This window comes from Mastacembelus armatus, chromosome 13 (genome assembly GCF_900324485.2).
Source record: "Mastacembelus armatus chromosome 13, fMasArm1.2, whole genome shotgun sequence".
In the NCBI taxonomy this organism is placed as follows: Eukaryota; Metazoa; Chordata; class Actinopteri; order Synbranchiformes; family Mastacembelidae; genus Mastacembelus; species Mastacembelus armatus.
Genome location: NC_046645.1, coordinates 3136830 through 3162256, shown reverse-complemented (window position 1 = coordinate 3162256; position 25427 = coordinate 3136830). Strand labels below are relative to the sequence as shown.

General features: G+C 40.0%; 1 protein-coding gene across 1 annotated transcript in view; it reads right to left on the bottom strand.

Moving 5' to 3' along the window:
- Positions 1 to 25427, bottom strand: part of igsf11 (immunoglobulin superfamily member 11) — an 80862-nt gene that overhangs the window by 53501 nt on the left and 1934 nt on the right. The window contains exon 2 of the mRNA XM_026294604.1: positions 1961 to 1990. Within this exon, the coding sequence (XP_026150389.1) occupies positions 1961 to 1990 (30 nt within the window). The remainder of the gene's footprint in view (positions 1 to 1960; positions 1991 to 25427) is intronic.

Below are 25427 nucleotides of genomic sequence, written 5' to 3'. Positions count from 1 at the left end.
ACATGTCCCACATGGGGGACCTGATGTCTGCAAAAGAACAAGAGCAGAAGAAGTAGAGGGAGGAGGAAACTGAGGGAGAGGTGACGCAGGATGAGGTCGTGACTCCTAGTGTTAATGGATATGGGTCAGTGCACGGGTATATTATCTGCTCAGAACTGTGGGTGTGTGTGAGAGCTAACACGTATATGTGGAGCACATTGTGTGGTAATGTCATTAACAATCAAGCCAAAATGATGATAATCTCTGGGCATTATCGGTATCTGTTTGAGGTATCCAGCTTTATCAAATACCCACTTGACACAGGAGTCACCATCCTGTTTTATCGTTCTGTCTCTGACTCTTTTTTACATACACACACATACAGGCACTAATCCACTCAAGTCATTGTTAATCCAGCTGTGTGCTGGTACAGAGATGTGCTGTACATGTCTGACAACCGTGTCACTGAGGTGCTGATGTCACTGCTGTTGTGAGCCACTCAGGGACACACACTACATGAGAATCTGTCAAGGAGAATAAACCTTGTACTCTGCCCTGCACATTATAGTACACAGAATTTCTCTCTATGGAGATCATTCCTGTCACAAATGCACGTGTGTCTGCACTAAATGAAATGTTGTTGTCATGTTCTCTATTGTAACAATTTGACAAAGAGCTCAGCCTCACTTACAGCATCAGTCTGGGAGAGGAGAGCAGAGAAGTCATACATTTGTGCGCATTTAAAGATATTTGCAGTAGATACTGTATGTACCATCTGCCAAAAAAAAAAACAACTGCAGCGGAGCAGGTGAGAGTCAAGTGCCTTTTCCCAGAGCACCCTGGTGGTGCTTTTAAGGGAAGATAAGAGCCTTCCATGTCTCAAATGAGATTTTCGGGGCAGGCGTAATGTTGTTTACAGTTGTGATTTCAGTCATAACCCTGTTTGTCTAACCTCTAATCTACTACAGCTCTGTCAGGTTGGTATATTTTTAACATTTCTCCAGGTCACACATGGAGTTTCAGCATCATTATGCAGAATTTGGATCACAGTGAGTATTACGGGATTAAATAAGACATTTTTATTGTGAGATATGCTTGAATACATTTCAGCAATACAAACTTGGTTAAGGAACAGTGTCTTATGCCAATAAAGTTGTTGTTAATTTTTGTTTTAATATGCTAAATCATGTCCAAGGTATTCCATTGGGTGAATGAGTTTTACATTTCGGGCGCTGCAGGATCCAGTTGCACCTGCTTTGAGTTAGTCTTGTTGCACCATGACCTCATAAGCATGTAGATTGTCACATTAGTCAACTGAAACAGGTTACACCACAGGAAGCTGTTCCTACATAGAAAGAAAAATAAATAAGCAAATAACCTAGAGTGACGGACAGACTGAAAGATACTGATGACTAAAATGTAGTAGAGGCAGCAGATGGTGGGGATTATTCTGGACTAAAATACTCTGGGATCTACAGGGGGAAGGCCATAGACATAAACCATTACAGACTCAATCTGCCGGAAATAGACCAAAAAGAGTTGCGGGTTCACCATTGCCACGATGATTAAATGTTCCCTAGATGCCAAAACCACAGGAAAAAAAAAAAAAAAAACAGGAAAACAAAACATCTATAACTGTCGTCCTCAATAACGACTAGACGGTTGGTTTTCTGATGTACTTTTACTTGTGTGTTTATGAAAATCAGTTTGGAGAGACATCCAGTTGAGCCATAAGACACATATACAGAACATACATATGTGTGTCTGTGCACGATGAATACTTATACTATAACACACCCCTAATCCATATTTATGGTTAGGTCAACAGCTTACAACAGTAACCATGGATGTGAGTGTGCATTGAAAATAGGAAACTGGTTCAGCAATTTCTCCAAAATCCAAAAATAGATCCAGACACAACCTGAACACACAACACTGCAGGTCTGTGTGTGATTTCAAAATAAGTTAAAGACATTTTTACCTTTTCCTGTGTGTAGATCAAATCTTGAACCTGCAGAAAGAACCGAAGAAAACATATTTACTGTTCTGTGTATGCATAAGTAAAATTGCAGCTGATACAGTGCACTACCAGCCTGATGAAGCAATTTAAACAAAAATCAACAACATCAGCTTCTCTCTGTAGGCAGACAGAACCCACACTATGCTCAGTTCCTGTCTGCAGCATTTCTCAATACCCCTCTGTAATTGCCTATTGAGCCACATCACTCAAGACTTGCACTTTATGTTCCTGCAACAACAAAGAATTGTTAGGGCATTCTATCTTAGCATTAGTATTGTATTAGGATGGTAACCATATTGACTCACTCTGTTTGTTTATATAACAAAGAAAGTGTGAGTGTGAGTTATTGACCGATTATCTGCCCCGACAAGGGACAGTTAATTAAATCCTTCCCTGCTAGTGAGTATAAAGTAATTATTGTGCTTTGATACATATCTACCAAAGAAGTCGACATCCACGTGCTAAACACTGTACGTATAAAAGAACACCCCTTATATACGCCTGCACACACCGACACCAGCACTCAGATTGCAAACCAACAACACAATTTTGCATCATCGCCTTGTCTTGTGAGTGTGTGAACAAAACGATTGGACATTTTTTCATTACAATCAGCTGCTTCCTGGTAAAACATACACCCAGACTAACATTATTTCTTTCTCTCTACAAGGCAAAATAAAAATCAGATGGTAATTAGATGTGACCCCATTGATGCCAATATCATCTTTAATGCTGTCATCATTACAGTTGGCAGCAGTCGACCTATTTGCCTTCTGAATGCATTTGAATGGCAGCACCATACATTTATTTGATCTGATACCGTATTAAAAAATTAAATTTGTAACTAGAGACATTGTTACAGTACGAAATATAAATTTTCCCTTTTGGAAATGCTCAGTGGCCACACAGGTGTTACAGAAAATAATTCCATACCTTGAGTTTACATCTCTCATGTTGATACATAATAAATAACAGATTCAAAACTCATGTTTTTTATGTTTCCCAATGACAAACTGTGGTCACCAACATTTTCTGTGGTAAATTCCCCAAACGCCTCTGCCCTCAATTACTAGTTACACGTCTAAAGCTGATGCACAAAATATGCTGGATGAATGTCCTGTCATCCAGTATGTTTGTACATGTGCTTACAGATAGCCACTACAGTACATCTGCTGTCTGATAATAGGAGGATGGTTCAGCACTGGCTGCAAAAATTAATTATTTTTCTGTAAGCTGCAATGAGTGTTTGAGATTGTTTATTTTCACTGAAAACACTGGGCACTTTGTTGAGCGCTGGGTGTTTATAACCTTGGAAACATATACACCTGCACTTGCTCTGCAGACATTTTTTCACTACAAAAAAGAAACAGAATTGCACTTGTTTAGGTAAACCCAGTTAGAAATTCAGGTAAAAGTACTTTTTTAATGTTGTGCTCAGTGGTACTAAAGAAATACATGAATAATCTTGCATATTTTCTGCATGAGGTGGCAGGGTGGGTTGAGGTTTGACGGTGACGCTTTGCCTGGCTGATTCCTTCCAGCTGCCGTCGTTCACTGGCCCATCAACAGCAGGCCTTCACACTACCTGCCATAGACGGCTCTAGTGTTCTGCACTTGGAGACGCAGAGGTGTAATCATTTCATCAGTTGTTAAGCAGCGGTGCCTGACCCCTCTCATTCAGATAACTCTGCCAGCTGGAGCAAAGCCTCATGGGAAAGACACAGGTCGTGCAGAAATAAGAGACAAGTGTTGCACATGCTGTTATTTTACCAGCACATCTGAAATAAAGGAGTGTCTGAATAGAAATATGCAAATGTAAAACAGCCTAGACTGAACAGCCGTGCTGGGCTGAATCAAAACAAATACTGTAACCATGGCTGGCTATGCCTCTCCTATCAGGAATATGTATGTGCCTATTTAACAAATAGGATGTGGTCTATTTATTTCTATTTATACAATGACTGGCAGCTAAAAACAAAACACCTAAAAGGGACCTTCGACGTGAGCAATAGGGTACATATTCTGCTCTGAACGCCATCAGGCACCTTCTTCCTGTCTAAAACAGTGTGATTAGTCACTGCGTGAATCTACCCCGGGCAGGTTGAATTTAATCTCAACTTCTGAAGCACTTTACAGACGACTTCGAACCATTACCCAAGCTCAACAATTGGCGGTGGCTGCCAAGCACCTTCAAGGGAATGTCAGTTTCCATGGTGACCAAAGGCACCCCCAGCTGTAGCTCCTGTACCACTACCACAAGAAAGAAATGGTAAAGTCCTATTGACAGCCACATATTACAAATCTCTCTGTAATTTTCTTGTTTGCACTGTTCTGGCCTTTCTCTGTCTGCCTGCCATTGCAGTTTGTGTTAATCTATGCATCTTTGTTCTCAATTCAAACATCTGCTCCTGTGTTTACCCTGTTAGCAATTGCTCATCTGCGGTTCCTTGCCAGTTTCCCTTGGACTCCGAGATGTATTTGTGGGAATAAATGGAAATGCATCTTAATTTTAAAGAAAGTCAGAAACTAAGTCGGGAGGAAAAATGCTCAGAGGTGAAAGCAAACAGAACATGTCACAGTTAAGCACATTTAGCCGCTTGCTGATAATAATCATAATAACATCATCTGATAATAACATCTAACAGCTGGAGAATCAACAGTTGGTGGAGAACAATACAGAGCTAAAAGAATCGATGACGTTGCTCTTTGTCCACTGTGTAATAAGTTTGGAGGAGGCCATCTGCTGCAATAAATATATTACATATTGTCCCTGCAGAATAAATATGACAATTACCAAAACTAGTGTTTTGCACATATTTACAGACACCGATATGCACCAAGGGTTTTTTTTGTGACCGGCATTTAGAAACTGCTGCACAGTATCAACATAAAAAAAATCATGTAAGTTTGATAAAGAAGACATTAACATATACCCACAATGGTCTTGAGTTTGATCTTAAAACATATCGATGGCAATTCCACTTTATTTTTATAGCAACTCCCAGGTCTTGCTATGTCGTCATAGTATAATGATGTAGACGCAGCAGCTCTTTGTTTTTTGCACATTGACACCAGCAGAACAAGTCACTCTGGAGTCCCTTAAATTTTACGGCATTCCTGAGGATCCACTGTGTGAGCAGCAAAAACCGTGGTTTGAAGATTTATTGCTAAATAAAAACGGGTTAATAAAAGAAGAAATATCTTTAAATTGATGCAACAAATTAATGTATATGCTCTGCATTGGTGTTAAGGTGAATATTAGCTTCTGGCAACCTTCAGCAGTATTTTCAGTTTTTATTAAATTACCAATTACTGTATAGACAATCTGCGTAACTCACAACTTCTTTTGTATCTTGCTGAAGAAAGAACTAACTTAAAAAAAAACAACAACAAAAAAAAACTATCTGCTCAGTGGACACTGAAGAAATGCTGCTTCAAGAAAAACTGGCATGTGCATCCCAGAGGCAAACCTATACTCAGCTCTCCTGCTGGTGTGTTCAGCCAGAAGATGATCACCAGGTAGTGAGCAGTAATGTTTGCAATAGCACGCCCAAACAAAACTCCCACTGGATGTGAAGTGCTCCTTAAAACCATACAAACTTCTTTAAAAACACATCCTTGGCATACGTTCACGCATGATTTCATGACCCACGGTGTTCACACCTGATTCTCTCTTCTCCTGAGTCTTAATCAAGTTGTTTGTTTCATAAAGGCTTCATTAGTGTGTTTCTGTTTTGTGTATGTGTGAATACCTCTGAGTGAGTGTGTGTGTGCCTGCTCATGTGTATCTATTTAGCATCTAAAACACAGACTGTCCTTGAGAATACATTTGACAAGATTAAACACAAGTAACAAAAACACCACATGACTTCACCGTGTTATTGGGAATACGGGTCGGTACGATGCAAGCTGCAGTGAAGGGGGGGGGTTAAAAGATGCTTTCCTTTATGGAGAATGATTTGTTTGTTTTACGTTCCATCTGGAGAGTCTCTTGGGCCCTAACCTACATTACAGTACAAAGACTATTAATCATGAATGATCAGACCTTTTAATATATGCTCATATAAAATTTATCTGCATGTGTATAAACTAACTTCCGTTCTAAAACCCCGGATACTCATTTTGTTGGGGAATTAGTACCTGAGCCTACCCGAGGCTTTTCTGGACAACTAGTATAGTAAATACTTTATATCAATGCACTTTGGTCATTTCAAGTGTGTCATTGGGGGTATTAAATATTCTTTGTTTGCAATACTTATCTGAAAATTAAAAAAGATAAACCCTACACTCTCATTTCTATCTTCCAGTCACACAAGCATCTGGCAAGACACAGACATTAAACAACATTTAAAAAATGAGTTCAAAGGTCTCGTTTAAAAAATAATGAGCCACATCAGAACGTAAATCCCCTTACAAATCTCACATCTAAGGCAAACGCAGAACAATCATATAATCCAGAGATTCATTATCACTGAGGAGAAAAATGTCTCCAGAGGTCAATTAACCCAGTGAGTGAACCATGAACTCTTGGCACAAACGTCCAATAAGCCAAGATAATAAAGACACACACACACACACACACACACACACACACACACACACACACACACACACACACACACACACACACACACACACACACACACACACACACAGCAAAGCCAAGATGCACACCAACAGTGCAGGACAATAAAGACATGACACAGAAACACTTGCCAACACTGCTCAACTCTCACTCACACACACACACACACACACACACACACACACACACACACACAGTGTTTCCCTTTTTTCTATTAACATTTAATATCACACGTATTGTACATATTACCAAACAGACTGCTGTACTTTAATCACGTCATATTTTAATTGGAGTAAGTGTGAAGGAAATAAGAGCCGTTCGAGTGGCTCAGTCTGGCAGAGATGCGTTAGAGCATGAGACTACTGGAGCCAACTTAGTGGATTCACATATGCTTTTATCATAAGGTCATTTTACAGTCAATCTGGAAGTGAAGGTAGCCAGATTATTTTTATATTTTCTCTCAATCGGGCTTCCATCACATATCAGAAAGCAAAATAAGGTATTCAAACTGTTTCTGGAGTGTTACATGGTAAAATGTTTTTTTTTTTTTTTTTCATTAATTTGCCTCATGGATTTGAACTTGTGTGTTTCCTAACAGGAACAATGTGTTCAAGTCCTTAAATTACAACAAAATTATTTAATTAAGAGGCAGCAAGACCATCCATTATTCATTGTATAATATGTTGCTCGTCTAGTTCCATTATACCTCCGATGGGGCTCCCATGATAAAGAGATTCAATTAAGCTCTCCTTTTTAGGATGTATCAAAAATTATTTCGTTGATCAAAATATCTTTGTCCAAGCTAATTCAGTGTTTCATCTCTTATGATTTGGGCAAACAATTCCTGGAGGGCTTAAAGGCCCACTTCAGACTTCTCTCCCTGAGCTCAAACCATCGACAGTAGCTGGGGCTCTTTGCAATCCATGAGGCCTCACCCCATAGTGGAGCAATTTTCTGGGTAACTGCATCTGTCAAGGATATTCTCATTCACACAGGCTTCAGGGTGTGAATCAGCTACCCATATATACATAAAAAGTGGGGTCGAGCTGCATGCGATCTCAATCTTAATGCTGCTTGCACAAGCACTTTACACGGGCATGAATACATACAAATATGAAACCTCTTCTTTCTGTCTCTCTCTTTCACACACACACACACACACACACACACACACACACACCCACACACACACACACACACACACACACACACACACACACACACACACACACACACACACACACACACACACACACACACACACACACACACACACACACACACACACACACTTACCTGCTCTAACAAAATGAAACCTAGCAGGTACATGGTGTTTGGCCACTCTGCATTTAGCCTTTTAAATTGGTCCCAGTGAGATGTACAGTATATAAGAACTTGGGCCACAGGGCTGACCACTAACTCTATACCTGTGTATCAAACAATTAATCTCCATCAGCCTGATCTTTACTCTGACTGCAGCTACAGACCCAGGTCCGGTGGAGGGAGTCTGCCGCAGAGTAATAATGGTTTGATAATGATAACGGCAAAGGCCATCCCCTCCTCAGGGCACAGCTTTGAGTTTAGGGGAAGTCCTGCTGCTTATTAAGTTGTCTTGGGGTAGCAGAGTCAAGTCATCAGCTTTAAGGAGTAGCATGACCAGCACTCGACAGAGACATGGTCACATGGTTGATGTCTCAGACACGGGACAATTATAAATTTAATTTGAGCCATATTAGCTACCCATTGTCTAAAAAGGATGGATTAAAATATTATTAGTCTTAATACAGTTCTGATATTTACACTCAGCTGCCATGGTATTGGTTAAACTAAGCTAAAACCAATCCAAAGCACTCCAAAGCACATAAATTTCACCTTTATAGAGTTTAGTATGATCAGTTTTTAAATTTCTTTTAGAGAGCAGCTTATTCAATTCTAACTTCTATCCCTGCTGTGCCCTTTGCTGATTACCTGGATCAGGCAGTGCCGTACCACAGATTTAAAAACAGAAAATGTTCTAAATATTTTTTTTTTCTAAAACTCACAAAAAGAAAAGGAACCAATTTAAAAATGGGAGTTATATGCTCCTATCTTCCTGTGTTGGTTAAAAAGCAATCTGCCACATGTTGACCAAGCTGAAGACAAGACAATGAAAATGGGTTCACCCCAGCATGAAGTGCATGACAATAATCGAGTCGGGAGGTGATAAATGCATGAATTGCTTTTTGCAAACCCGACTGGGGGAAAAAGTGTTTGACCTTGGTTAACAGGCAAAGCCTTTACCACAGAGTTAATTTGTTTATCAATTTTAAAGTCATTATTGAATAAACCTCCCAATTTTTAATCACAGGTTTAAAATGTGAGGTCAGAGACGCCAGATTAAGGTCAAAAGCGTTAAGTCCATTACAGAAAACAAATAAAATGCACAAATATTAATGTACCAAAGACAATCAAACAGTGTAAGCAATGAGGTACTCGCCCACTGAATGCAAAGGCAGATCATCTTTACTCATTTAATGCAAATAAATCAGGGCTATAGTGAAAGCACCTATATCCAACTCAATAACAAGGCACTGAGTCTTTAGATCTCAATTTGACTGACTACTCGCTGGCTGTGGAGATACAAATACAAACGGAATGAAATGAGAAACAGTGTCTGTGGATCTAAACTCCTGGTGAATTGTGCCATCACAGAACTGCACCACATTGGGGCCTGGCTGCTGTGGCGCTCAAGACCTGGCAGAGAGAACAGGGGCTCCCTTGTTCGACAGAGCCAGTGTTGACAGGAAACATAACGCGTTCACATGATAATGAGCCAGTCAATTCATGCCCCTCATACTGCCCTTCTATCTCTGCATTATATACAGTATATGTCTTTACACAGATGGGGGGTAAAACACACACGGACACACACACACACACACAAATCCACTGTACACTGACACAGGCGCACACACAGTCACACAATCATGAACACTCAATCACAAACCCCTCAGTGTCTGGTGCAGAACAGCCTGATCGCCGGTCTCATCACCAAGGAGACCAGCACTAAGCGGGCGCCTGGCAGAGACAGACTGGCATTTAGCATTTAGGACCCCACAAAGCTTTCAGGCAGAGCATACAGACCTTTTTCAATGGAGGGAGTGAAGCAGAAAGTGAGATTAGTCACATGAGCACATGGAACAGAGAGAAAGGAGGAAATGAAATACGGTTTGACAATCTTCTCTAAGAGAATGATTTGTGGAAAATAAACAGTGATAGAGAGAAAAAGACTGGAGCAGACAGAAGGTGAGCAGCACTGAGATGAGTTTCTAAATGACTAAAATTGGAAAAACAAAACAGAGGCAGAACAGGTTTGAAATAAACACATCATTGTGGCTAAGAGGCAGAAAAGCAGCAAGGAGGAGAGAAAAATGAGATTGTCTTTTCTGTTCTGTTCTGACAAGAGCTTTACAGCTATGACTAAATAACCACTGAGAGGGATGTGTCTAAATAACATAAAACACCATCTGAGTGTTAAGAGGCGCATGTGTGATTTCAGCTGACGTCACAAACGAGGGAAGCTATTAATACTCATGCCCACCTGAGTCTCCACCAGGCTAGGGAAAGAAAATGCAGTGCAAATGAACTGTAAAAATAAAGATTTTCTTTTTTGTTTTTTCATCTTCATTCACAACTCCCCGAGCTGGGAAAAAGGAAAGGAAATTAAAAGAGGGGAAGTCAGGCATTAGGGCTGATGAGAGCCCTCTGCCCTCTGAACAGAAAGCAGAAGATCGAAGGATGGCACAAAGCACACAAGTGTCAAAGGGGGATTTAGGCTCCAGATGTTTTTGAGCTGAAGGGAACCAGAGCAGATGATAGGCAACAAGGCATTTTGTTCAAAAATTAAACACATACAACATATACAAAAGTATATGAGCTTGACATATCAGCCATTTATTGAGCTAAACTTGTCAGACCTTCAGTTTTATTCCTTTTCTCCCTTTAACTCTCCAACTTTTCATTTTGTTTTCGGCCCTGCGGTTGTTCTTCTCCAGTCTCAACCTGCAGCACTTCTCTTTAGTTTATATACAGTTTATATACAACTAATACTGTAACAATAAATACATGTTTTTAATCAACAACTTAAGGAAACACCAGTCCATCATCTTAAATGGTTCTGGCTGAAGTAAGTACTTTGTCACAGTGAGCTTCAGCATCATGTCCACAACAACAAAAAAGGAAAAAGTGTTGGCTGTTGGTTTCCAACAGGAAGCAAACAGCACTCTCCTGTGTGATAGCCTGATGTTGACCTATTCTTCCACGCTTACACAGGCTTTGTCACTTTAGAACATCATATTTCCTCCTTTGCTCCTGTCATAATTACACAGCCAATAGAGGGATTTAGCACTTGAATGTGTCATATTGATGCACTTGATGAAATGACTGATGCTGTTCTTCTTGGGAGGAGAGTCTCTAGAGAAATGTTAATATATCTGACAAATCCCAAAATGTTGAGCCTGAATGTTTTTGCACATGTACTCTCTGACATTTCGTTTATTGCCACAACAATATTTGATCTTGCAATAGATCCGATCACAAAGGTCAAATTTTAAGGTTTACATGTCACAGTCAGTGACTATGGATTTTTAGTTGCTTGTAGTATCTAAAGTATGATTTCATTTCATATTGTTATGTTTGTTATATTCTAGGCAGCATGGTTCCGAGGTGATTAACACTATGCATGTGCATGTTCTCCACATGTCTGCGTAGGTTCCCTCTGGGTACTCCAGCTTCCTCCCACAGTCCAAAGACATGCACAGGTTAATTAGGCTAATTGGTGACTCTAAATTGTTCATAGACATGAATGTGAGTGTTTGTCTGTGTGTCAGCCCTGTGATAGACTGGCAATCTACACCGCCTCTCGCCCAAGTCAGCGGGGACCGGCTCCAGCCAAAGCAGGAGTAAGCGGTAGATAATGGATGGATGGTTCTGTTCAAGCACTCAGAATGTGTTTAAGGTTAGGGAAGATCTTGGTCTTGGTCAAATATTCAAAGCCAACAGTATATTATACCCGCAAGACAGACCTTGTTTAGTTTACTTAACATTAAACCAACACCAGGACCTTTCCAGGACCTTTCCAGGACCAGAACTCTAACCAAATTGCTTTTGAAGCTTAAGCCCAACCACAGACAAGCAAATTAAATTTCGGAGGCACCTGAAATCACCTTTCACCGTCTATCCCTCTGTAGCCTCCTGAGTTCTGCATCTCTTCCCTCATCCTCAGATCTAGCCTCAGGCTAACTGTGAAACTAGGTGTGAAATCTGCCTGTGTGGCCGATTTCATTGCTCAGTTTTCCTTTAACCTCTTTAAGCACAATCAACCAGTTATTCTCCCACTCAAGAGTTTAGCTCCTAAACTCCTCCGTCTTCTAGACGTCTATGATGCTTTGATAACTCTGTCAGACACTGCATCATATACGCCTCATCTCATCTGCATAGCCAATTCGCAGTTTTAATTTTTCATCCTAATTTAAACAAGGACTAATTAAAACTGGAGTCATTTTTCTCTTCCTGCTGTGTGTGGCAGCAGTGTGATCCATTACACAGTGCCTGCTACAGCTCTGTCGTGCAACCTGTATTCATAAGCTTTTATCTAAGCGGCGTTTTATTGTAACAATGGTGACTAGCGTCTCATGCGGCTGTGCAGGCACACTGATGGCAGTCTCAATGGGCCTTCCTATTCTACAGTACCCTCATTTTAACAAAGGGTAATATTTTCCATTGTGTTCTGATATGCAACACACATCTCTACGATCCCATCATCACTGTGTGGTACAGTAATAAAGACAAGCTACAACTCTTTCTCCATCTCACTCCTGCTTTACGCAGCCCTATTCTACTTAATTACAGTGAACAAAAGAGGAAGAGCCACACTTCAACTCTGGCCACCAGAGACCTCAATTCCAATGGGGTGATCATCCGTTAACATAGAGAAATCATTCTGAAATGGGACAATGCCGTGTGTTAATAAAGCACCCTCCAGCAGAGTACAATGGAGTCATTGATCGTCTCATGTCATCGTTAAATCCCTGCGTTACATCTCACAGTTTTAATAAAGGGAAAATGTCAACCATTTACAGGCCAGAGAAGATGGATCACTTGATATTCTGCCACTGATCATGAGATATGTTTATGAAGAGTTAGACTGAAACTCACAGAGGGTGCTCTCCATGCTGCACTCCATGAGTGAGCTTGCCCTTTTTCTCCAACTTGTAGTTATCGTTATTTTATAACATGATTCTCTCTCCATCACGACACTACAGAGCAAATACAGTAAACTGTAATTGAACATCACTGCTGCATTGCCATAATTACAGTTGTGATAGTACACAGGGAGAAAAGGACTTAATAGTCTCTGGGTAATTACCCAAATCAACTAGATTGTAGCTAATTGGATTGTTCGACATCATGCGGATGTGTACATCTTTGCATGTGTGCGTGTGTCTACACGTATGTGTGTATGTGTTTGTGTGCATGTCAATGTATGTATATGGGAGAAGTTGACAAGAAACAACAACAGGACACTGTAGGAATGTAGGAACAGCAGGACAAAAGCGTACCACCTTTCTGATGTCTGAATTTCACTGGCACATGTCATATCATACCTAATTGTTTAGTTTGTTTTCCATGACTCAATAATTGCCCCACAATTACAAAACACCTCTTTCATTTTGAATCCATGAGAAAGTAACCAAATTAAAGGATCGTGTCTTAAAAGGTGATATAAAATACATTTAAATCAAAATAATTTCATAGTGTCACCACCATACTTTTATAAATAACTGACTTTTTAATCAGTTTTCCTCCTTTAAAATTAATCATTGATATCAGCTCTGGGTGTGTCACAAGGTTCATTCCCAGGCTCACTGCTATTTTATGCACAAATTACATGTTGGGATATTGTGCAGTTATATCCATCATTACTGCATATAATTCATTTAGACAGATAATTTAATGATACCAGACCCCTAAGAGCCAGCTTCTACTTTGAAGAAGCTGATCAACATGCTAATAAAAATATATATATATATATATATATATATTATTATTCAAGAATGTCACAAAATTGCCTCTTCTTGTACTACCATGTCATAATTTCCGGTCTACCTTCCACAGAAAATGCTGCTCCAACAATACTGAATCAAATCAGGAGACTTATGCACACTGCAAATATTCTGACCCCCATACCTTGGCTCCCAGTTTGAACCAGATCTGATTTCAAATAGCTTCTTCTCATATATAAATAGCAATAAACTCACACAATCATATTTATCTGCTCTCACCATCCCTTATGTACCCTGTCACGCCTCTCGATCACAAGATGCTGGCTGCCAGACTGTTGCCGACAATCAAGAGTAAATTAGCAGGCAGCAGAGCATTTCCCACCAAGCTACATATCTTTAGAACCACAATCCCCTTGGGAGGATAAACCTGTGGAAATCGTCAAATCTTATCCATTGTTTATTTGGGGAAAGACACACTCTCTTCTTTTAACATTAATTTTAAAAGTATTGTTGCTGCATCATTATGCTCTTTTACTATCCTGCTATCGGTCGGAATTAAACATGTTTGCTTCCAGTGTGTCTGTCTCCCTGCTTGCCCAGACACTTTCATACGCAGTGGTTTCACCTGGCAGTGGATATGAAGCCCTTAGAGACATGGTTACGATGTAGAGCTGAGGAAATAAACTGGACTCAATTATAACTCAATAGAAGTGGACTGTTCCCTGTTATAGACAGACTGCAGAGACATACTTCGAGAGTTTTAAAATGAGTCTCTTCTTGTCCAAGTGGATTTCCATTAAAACAAAAAAGCTCCTGACAAATCGTGGTTAAAACACTGAGAAAGACAGAAACGTAAAAGGACAAACAGTAGTTCAGATAGTGTAAATCCCTGTAAAGCATGGATTGCCTATGCACATGTCCAACCTCTGTGTGGGTATGTAGATGTGTGTTCACACGCAAGGTCTTGCTTGTGTCACTAAACTGATCACATACTGTGAAGCCAAAGATATCTATAATCTATAAGCCACGCTCATAGACCAAATGACAGGCATAATCTGTGGCAAAGCCCATCTTAGCAGATGATTTAGGCCTTGGCTCAATAGTTTACACATTGTTCCATATTCACAAATCACCTCTTAGCAGGCAAGCTGGGTAGAGATCAGCAGCTGCAGCTCATCACAGCCTCCTTGGTCACAAAAGAGCAATAAGGGAAGTTTAATTTGTTAATAATAAAATACGGCAGAGTAGAAAAATGCAATATGAGAGGGAAAAAGATATTAGGAAAAAAAAAATGAAAAATGCTACTAATAAAAAGACTGACCCCATTACACAAAGCTGAGGATACAAGCAGATGTAATCCATTTGCTAAGATAAATAAATAAACAATCATCTTCTGAGAGATGTTTCACTATGCTAATGATAAGCCAGATCAAAATGTTTGACAGTACGATTATAGTATACACTAGGTGTTATTTCAGCTGAGAAATACTGTTTGCAATCAATTCTATTTTTACACTACAGAAAAAAAACTGTTACACTTAATCATTGCCTGACATGTACGTTGTACCATTAATGATGACGACTGTGACGAAGTACAGAGCAGAATGGGAATGTGCCTTTGAATGTGCATGTGACTGGTCAAAGCAGCACCCTGTCGGCTGACGTCACACACTGAAGGAATAGTTGATCCAATTTTTTTCTTTTTTACAACACTGGATCGTTTTGGAAAGATAAGACACCGTCTCACCACTTTATTCAAACGAATGTGAAGGACTGTCTTTTTTTCCCCACGCAGAGTAACAAGCGGTGTGAATGAGACCTTAGCCTTGACCTAGTGACTGTGTAACAGCTGTATTGTCGTATCAGACACCTCGTAATCTGGCCAGCCATTGTCACTTGCTGCGTATGCTCATTAGCACCATGTCAGCGATCTGGATGAGTTGGGTTTAGCTTGAACTGAGTACTTTTAGTCACAGAACAGTTTATATGATCTAGTAGCATTTAGATCATTTTGTCATTACAAAGTCAGTGTCCATATATTCAAAGGCTGTCTTGTTTCCTGAATAGAGTGTTTCTGTGTTGCTCCCCTCAACCCTGCCCACGGCCGGTGTCATGTGGGGCAAACGTGCAATGACGAACCTTCCATTATTGCGTTATGCTTATTTAAAGCTTTTCCAATACCCGGGATCTACTTAAAAGGCTTTTTGTAGGATAGTGGGCAAATAGGACGCTAACAGACTGATACACCATCACACACACACACACACACACACACACGCTGTGTCAGTGGGGTTTGTGACAATACTACTATCTGGCATTATCAGTTAAGTCTGTGCAATATCCATGTGATATTAAAACAAGTGGGAGGGTAGGGTGAAAGACCTTTGTGTGTCTGTCAGGTTGTGTGGGTGGGTAGGTATGACCATGGTTTGTGTGTGTGTGTGTGCGTGTGTGTGTGTGCGTGTGTGTGATGGTGAATTTGGCCTCTCATATTTTGGCAAAACTATTGTGGCCCTAGTGGATTTGCATAGTGAGCCCAGTAAAAACACGAAACAGTATGCAGTGTACTGGACAGAGTTTCCCTGCCCCCACCACCAGTCTGCAGGCTGTCAGAGAAGGCAGCCAGATAAGACAGTAGAGGCATGGATTAAGGGTTGAAGGGGCAAAGCAGCATATGGTGCCCCCTGATATCCATGCCCCTTATACTGTTAGACTAACACCGCCTACACGGTCACCACGAAAAGCAGGTCTCTCAGAAAGTAAGCAAAAAGATCACGTTTTCTCTTTTTTTATGCAAGAATATCAGTTTGAAGTGCACTCTCAACAACGTTAAGTGTACAAAATGTAATCAAGATGAACTAAAATTAAATTCAAATTCAAAAAAATTCAACATAGAAGAAGAAGAAAAACATCTAAAAGGAGGAGAACATTGCATTGGAGGTTTTACTTGTACTTAAATATCTAAAAGCTGTTTGTCATCACAAAACAGTCACAGTAAATTAGGTTCAGTTCAGCTCTTGACTTGGACTTGAGTCTAGGGCGGGCTATATTATTACATTTCTGATTTTCCTGTTACCCTAATCAGCCCTGCCTCGTGCACAATGTCAGCTGGGATTGGCTCCAGCTCCCCCATGATGCCGATTGCTCCAGGAACAGCAGTAGATGATCGATGGATGGATGTTATCCTAACGAAAGAATAAAAGCTACCAGAATAAACTACACAAATGTGTTAGATGTGCAAAAGATTCTTGTTTTGTGTAATGGATGAAATGGAACACAGTTTATAACATTTAAAAGCTCATTATAATATTTGAATATTTTTAACTTTGAATTTGCATGTTTGTTAAATTGAAATTCAACAAAGTTAATGGATGAAGCAGGACAGTTCTTAAAAATCTGTATTCTATGTAAAAGTACAACTAATAACATTCCCACATAATAAAACAAAACAAGGTGACAACAAAAAAAACACCAAGTATAAAATGTTTAAAATATTTTGCTATTTGATTTCTAATTTTGGTACATATGTAATCTCAGTTTACTATAAGTTTTTTTTTTATCTAATTTTTTTATCTTATTTTCAATATGTACATACATCATATATTGACTTTTTTTTAAAAACAAAAATGAACATAATGAATCCTATAAACAAGGTCAGTAGCTCAACGCTGCCCGATCACTCTCCTGACAAATCAAACAGCTGCACACTAAGCTGTGTTTTTGGATGTTGTTTGAAGGCGTGTGCACATATGGCAAAGACATGTCTTAATGTCTTCACATGTCCACACATCTGTCTAAGTGTGTGTTTCCCAGTGTGTGAAAATCTCACCTGTGCCCCCTGTTCTGTTACATACAACAGCGACAATGCTGTGGTGAAGTCTGCTGTAACAAAGCACAGATGGCATCTCTTGCATCCCCTCCATCTCCCTCTCTCTGTGAGCTTTAACTCACCCTTCTTCCTGGCTTTTCACACGCATGAGATCGAACCTGCTTGTACATTGTACACATGTACAGAAATATCTGGAGGCCACTTGTCAGTCTCATCCTCATCCCAGGAAAGTCAGCTGTGTGTCCGCAGAGTTTGTAGGAGGACAAGGAAATAGCGACAGAAAGATAACACTTCTGAGTGTGTGATAGAAAAGTACAGAGAAGTAAAATGAAGAGTAAAGAAGAAAAGACATGGAAGTAGAGTGAAATAGACGTGAAGGCAAGAAAAGGGCAGAGACAAATATAAGGATTCAAGGAGGACAGAGAGAAATGTAGAGGAATATAGGTCATGATAGAAAGAAAGTGAAGTTGGAGTTGTGTATTGGACGAATGACATCTGAGTGAGACAAAGTAGAATAATAACACCAGTGAGAGAGTGAGGCCCCAGGGTGCTGTACGAAACAGGGCCTAATAATGAAACCACAGAGCTGCTGCACAACCTCTGCTACAGGGGGAGATTCAGGGAGTTAACACACATTTACTGAGAGCCGAGGTGTGTCGCACACAGACCTCACCTGCCACTGCTGCTGGGACACCCTTACTAAGCAGACAATAACACAATAATGGTTTATTCAAATGGGGTCAACAGCAAAAGGCTCTATGGCGTTAGATGTGCACATTAATGTTAATTTTGTCGGCTATTTTTAGAAGGAGCCTTAGTCTGGACATCAAAAGTGCATATTAGCTTCAGCCATGGTTAGGCAGCATCGTCCTCTTTATTTAGTCGCCAGGACATTTGAGTCTCATCTTACTCCAAGAAAAACATAAACATTTTAGTTTGAGCTGATAAAAGTTGATATATTGGTTGTTTTTAGAAGATCAGCTGACAAAAAAAAATGATGTGAACATTTGTATCTAGTGTTAGTTCAGACCAACAATCAGCAAAGTGCTTTCAGAATAAAAATAAAAAAATCATCCAAGCTAAAAGAAAAGTGAAATGAAAATAGGCTGTGTTGTGACAGGTTGCATGATACATGTGTCTGATCTGATGTCATTCATTTAAGAAACAGATCTAAGACATGAAAGAGGATAAAATAATGACATTTAGAAAGATGCAGCAACTTTAGCAAATCCAGTGCAATACAGCCCAACACTGGTGCCCATTATAGCTGTGATCTTAACATTGCAAGATAAAGTGTGAAGAAGAAAACAAGTCAATAACAATCCTGTACAACAGCCTATTACCTGCATGGACATACAAAACAATATCACTCAGTCCTAAACAGAAGGTTAACTATTCATCTGGCTACAGGCCCAGTATTGACCTTCAAGCTAAACCACAACCTGCAAGCAATGTGCCAAAGTCTGATTGTTGTGAGATGCTAATACGTAACATTATGAACAGCCTGTTGGCTTTAAAAGTGACGCTGTGTTAATCAACATCTTAAAGTTCGGTTACCTCAGTTTCTGAGCACCTTGAGGTGAGGGCTGTGGTTAGTTAACCAAACTTTTTGATTTCTCTCCTGACTTGAAACCCGTGTTTTGTTTTGCTTAAGCCCCGGTGTCACCGTGACACCAAACGTGTGTCGGCGGTGCGTTCAAGTGCTGCTGGTATGCGCAGTCAGCAGGATGACGATCCAGGTGTGCAGGAAAAGCACAAAATGCCATTGCTAGTATAGGCCACACAGACACCACTATTTGCATGCCCAGGGCTTGCGTGTTATTTTTTGCATGGGACCAGGATCACCAAAGTAAAAGGACATTGGCCAGTTGACTAGGTGCAATCACATCTAACAACAGACATTTGGATAATAATTTTATTGCAGGCTCTTATTTTTTCTGATTTTGAACAACCCGGACTTAAAGCCTGTCTGATCATATGTGTTCACTTTACCTGACTTATTTTTAGCGACGTCACTGCATTGCCACATTACTGCAACTAACTTTGAGATAAAATGTATGAAACTAAAATTTTATTTTAACCACTATTTCCTACCCTGCTTGCACCAGTATTGTATTTTGATGGTGCTGATTACAAAGTTAATATGGTTTTGAAAATACCAAAGCAACAAATAAAACATCACAGTTTTAGCCCAACAGCCAGTTTATGAATTACCTATGGCTGTGAAAAGCCCTGGGCATATTTAATGCAGGAGAATCTGTCCCCTTTTCACTTTGTTCCTCTCTATTCTCTCTCTTTTTGCAGTTTTCTGCATTTTCACTCCATTAGCAGGGAAACATATATCAGGAAAACAGACAGAGGCATTTCAAGCTCAGTTCATGTGCTGACGCTGACCACGTTGTTTTTAAAGCAGCAGGATTAATTCATCTTTGGAGATGAAAGTGGCAAAGTATTTCACTGTAGTAGCATGTTGCTGTCAGAGGGATAAAACATGATTAAGGAAATTTCCATAAACACAGAGGAAGGACTTTAGATACAGCTGAAAGAAGCTTGAAAATTCTGACTAGTTCTCTAAACTTTTTCAAACCACATCACGTCCAGGACCTCTGGCCCTCAGAGGCTTTTAAAAACTCCAAGGATAAAAGTATTTTCTGTAGGTGCTCTCAGCCAAACAGCAGACAGCGCAGACAACCCATTGTGTACAACAATGAACAATTTACTAAATTACATTCCACTACACTATGAAATTATCCACAGCGTATTTTTAGAGCTTGTGCAATTATCTGGTCAAAAAAAAAAAAAAAAAAAAGTAAATGGACCACCAAGCGTTCAAAGCAGGTCATTGGATCTGCTTTATTGCTGGGTATGACACCAGCAGGTTCAGCCACTGGGTTCATCAAGTGCTGTAAGGTCTTTTAGTAGTTGTGTAGATCAATTTACAGTCAATTTCAAATTAGTGATGCAAGGCCACAGTACCCTAGGGAGCACAGCTGAAAATACCTCTTGTTTTTCTTCTGAGCTCATATGTGTCAGGAAATTCAGACCTAAAACCACCCGGAGCTGAAGCTACATCCTTGCTCTAGGCCTGCTGTAAACCATAACCCCCACTGCAACATTTCACGTAGCTGTCTGTCGTAATACACTGGGAATTTTATATTATGGGAAACACTGGACTGCTGTGAAATCTATTAAACTACAAAACGTAACACCTTCTGATTTGAGTTTGTCAATTTGTTTGGAGTTTGGACTGTCCTGGAATAATCAAATTTTAAGTCACATTACTACAATAATCCATTCTCCTATTGTATAGTCATTATTTACTTGAAAAAATGCTATTTATAGCAAGTAAAAATAAAAAAAACATTCTACTCTTTATGAGCCCAGGTAGCAACAGCAGCAGAAATACATATACATAAAGAGAGCTGGTGACCTGTCCAGGGTGGACCCCTGCTTTCCACCCAAAGAGAGCTGGGATGGGTTCCAGCAGATCCCTGTGACCCAAAACAGGAATAAGTGGGTATAGATGATGGATGGATGGATGGATGGATGGATGGAGCTTAACAAGACAACAATACCAACGTTTCAGTGTCATAAGGAGGAAGCTGGGGTGGTGGAAGAAGCTGCAGCAGCAATCAGCGCTGTCATCAGAGAGTAATAATAGCAGCTGACACCTAAAACAGCTGGACTGATGTCACTGAATGCTGTGAGTCTGCTAGTAGCCAAATAGATGATAAATTACTATACTCCTTGTCCATTCAATTTAATTTATCACTTTTATTCTGAAATATGTTTCTAAATAAAATTCAACTGAGATGCAAGGTTGTGTTTTTAACGACATAACTTATTTGCCTATCTAAGGGCATTGTTCAGATTGTATTAATATATAAAATAATACTTTAAGTGAATGTTCCTCAACAATGAGATTCAGTGCTCTAGATCCTTTAATGGCTGTGGGAGAACATGTCTTGGACAGCAGGAACAGTGTGAGAACAAATAAAGAAATGTGAGTGCACCATTTATTAACCTGAAGGAATTCAAAGAGAGACACCAAGTCACCCAAGGGGAGATATTTGAGATAACACTTAATCAAAATACATGAACCCTTGGTACCTTTTAGGATTCAGAGAGTTTATCTGAAATATGCTCGTTTCACAGTTTAGAAGTGGAACAGACTGAAGTGAGTGAACAGTGAGCTCACTGGAGATTGTGAATCTGTTATATGGCCCTAACAGACAATGTGACTGTGTTGACCCCTGGAGATCTGTGGTGATTGGTTGGTCAAACTGATAAGGTCATTACTCTACAGGGGAAACCTTGATCTATGGGGATCCACTGTAATTTATTAGTAAGGGGAACAGGAGAGCCCAAGCATACGCACACGCACACACACACACAAACACACACACACACACACACACACACACGTCTGTGGGAATAATGTGCTCACCATTGATCTGACTTCATAAAGGATTACAGTAATAAACACACCAACTATTCTTAGTTGTACCACATAACGTAACCATCAGACACCATCTAACACTCAGTATATCACATAAACAAGAAATAATAGTGGCTGTTGTGATGGTGTGGGTGGGTTTTAAAATATAAGTATAAACTACCATAGATTATAACAAAGTGTAAGATGAGAGGAGGGCATCAGGAAGGGCAACCGGCATAAAACCAAGTCAATCATGTGGGTCAATTGATCCACCGTGCCGAGCATCCAAAAATAAATAAATTACAGCCATGTAAGATGAGCAGATAAACAGCACCATTTTATCAGGGTTTTTTAAGATAAATAAAATTAAAAGTTTTATTTAAAAATAACGTGGAGACTTTTAGTGCTCGTATATAAGGAGGTGGACTGTTACATGAAGACACGTCTAAACTGGTCAGCCTTGTGTGATACTGATGTGATGATAATACACATGTTCCTGTGCAAGAGTCTGCAAAGAAATAATTTTTATTTTCCTGTCACGGTTAAATCTTTGCCCCTAATGAGCGACTGTCAGTTAGACTGCTGATTCACGAGTCTGCTCACATTCATTGAATTGGAGTCACCCCCTCGTTGCTTATGCTGAGCTTCTGGTGCAGACACAACAACTAAACTAAAAATATATATTTGAATAATCTTTAACTTTTCCATGAAAGTAAACTGCAGCAAAAACTTAAGTGATAATGTAGTTACAAAAAGTTATTTTTTTTAATACGCAGCAATTTCCCTGCTCTATATATATGGCCACCTTAATGTTTTATCTGAACATACCAAATTTCTCCAGAGTTGCTGATGTGATGTGGAAGTGCTGTCAGCGAAGGTCCTGTCAAGCCTCAAGAGCCAGCAAAGCAAAATTGCTCATTTCCAGGGAGAGGATCTCCAAGGTGCCACGACATGAGGAAGACATCCGCTTTAAATATGTATAAGCCGAGGGCTCTTCACACACACACACACACACACACACACACTCAAAATCAAACTAAAAGATCCGAATGGTACGATCTGTCACAGTATGTTACAGACAGAAATGCTATTACATGCAGTTAAAGCGTACCAATTATCAAACTAAATCCAACACACACTGAGACAGAACCAGTTACTTCTCATCGTACTGCAGCACCGATTTTCATTGCTACTTTGATTCACTAATAAAACACCTGAAGTGTCTCAGCTGAGACGCTTCTCCCACAAATTCCTCCGCACACAGCGATGCAGTAGTGACGAGGTCAAAGAAATGAGCTTCCAGCAGGAAGTGTTTGCCACATGGATCTAAAACAAGTTCATTGACGAGTTTCTTCTTTTAAATCATCTAATCCAAATGCAGTTAAAAACACAGCTGACTGTGATTCTGCTCCCTACACACTCATGGCTCTCTCATTAGCCAGTCTGCATAAAGGTACAACCAACCTCAAAACCTCAAAGGCCCAAACCTCCAAAACCTCAAAACCTCTGTGAACTGACCACATCAGATGTTTGCCCCAGATGCATGGCCAACTGCCTGTGGACGCTGTGGGACCTAGTTTAATGTGTGCTTAAGAGATGCACTCTCTCTCTTCCAAATATCTGCCCATCATTTATTCATTCACAATCCCAGGATGACCGCTGCCGCCATCATCTGAAGACCCCGTCGTCTGAAGTTCTCTCTGCCTCTGTCGCTCAAACATACACATGCGTGCACATGCACTTTGCAAGCGGTCCCAGAGGTCTTTTAATTTTTGAGAGGCTATTTTTAGTGAGAAAAATAATCGAGGTGGAAAGTTCCATCTGTCCAACACTCTTGTTCCAGCTGCTCCTTTTTAGCAGCAGGCGGAAAGAGGAGGGAAAAAAATGGTACTTATCAGATAAAAACGGACACTTTTTTTTTTTTAATCGTATGCGTTTTGCATTAGCAGGAAGAGAGAGATGCTCTAAGTTGGATCCTAGGCACATAAAATAAAAAATCATGTGTAAGATCACCTGTGGGTTCCCGTAACCTCTTTTATTATTTAAAACCCCTGATGATCTGTGCTTCTGTCAACATTTTTAACATATTTCTCTCTTTGCAAAGTGCCTGTCACTCTGTTCTCTCTCTCATCCCTCATTAACGCTAAGTACCAGCCAAAAAAATATCTACCTGGAGATTTACTGAGAGGCCATAGAAAGATTCCAGTAAATATAGTTGTGTTCATTTGTAAAACTTTTTTAAAATGTAGTGATTGAAGGTAGATGATGAAATAATGGTTATATGGATATCAAGCCAAAAAAAATCATGTTTTCACCTAATTTAGCCCATTTTATCTCACATTGGCCACTGGACGTTTTGTTTGGCCTGCAAATCAAAACTTTAATTGCTGCTGCTGTGAAGTCAGTGCAGCTGTGTGCAGTGAATCTTATTTGAGTGACGAATCGATTGAAATGAAATCAGCAAAGTGAGAAAAGAAGACCATGTAAACAACAAACAGACCCAGCTTGCTGTGTAATTTCATACTGCAGGGCCTCAAAGGTTAACAAGCTAACAGCGAAAGTGGAGAAGGGAACTGGTCTAAGTTCAGCTTTGATGCAGACATAAATGCCCTGAATGCCAATGCACTTAAGAAACACTCCATGTTGTCTTTCCTTTTTTATACTTGAGCGCTCCTGACACCGCACTGGGCTCCTCATGTCAAAAACACAAACAGTGGGATTGAAACAGGGAGGCTGATCTGAGCATTTCAGTGTATGCAAATTTGAAATGTTTCCTAAGATTTATTATGCAAACCAAAACAAACAGTAGTTAAAAAGTTCAGAGCCACCACCTCCACTTGATTTTAATTTCCTGAATTGATTAGACCTCCACATCAGTCCCCGCCACACAGTCGAGGGTTTTTCCGAGCAAATCATTAAATCAGAGCATCATGGACAGAGCTGCTCTGCGTTGCTGTCGCCAGCGGGTTCTTTGTGACAACGGCTGAACCAATCAGTTTATTAGCAGAAAGGCACTTCTGTTTATCCTTCTAACTTTTCCATACTTTGAAGCACTACAGATCTGAAGAACTCAACTTTTGTTTACTGTGGAGCTTTGAGATGCCCATAGTCAACTGAGAAGAAAGGATGCAATATTCATGAGTGAGTGGGGAGGGTTGATGGTTGAAGAAAGACACGACACGTCCTCTAAGCAGTGCTGAAGTACAACGGGCCCTGCCATGAACTTGGCTAACACATGTCCAAGTCACTTAGCACAGCTAATCACAATTTCTGGTTTTTCAGAACTTTTCATTTTTCATTTCAACCGTTTACTTTTCACCCACAACTACAAAACAAACACAGCGTCTATCACATCTGAGCCAAAACCATCATCCTTAGAAACCAAAACAGACCAGCGTCCACTAACGTATCACGCAGATCAGATCAATCTTAAAAAGCAGAGGTCAGCACACACAGCCTAAACAAGCAACCACAATCAATATTGACTACGCTGCATCGAAATATATTTATAGAAACGCCGGCTGCTCCCCACC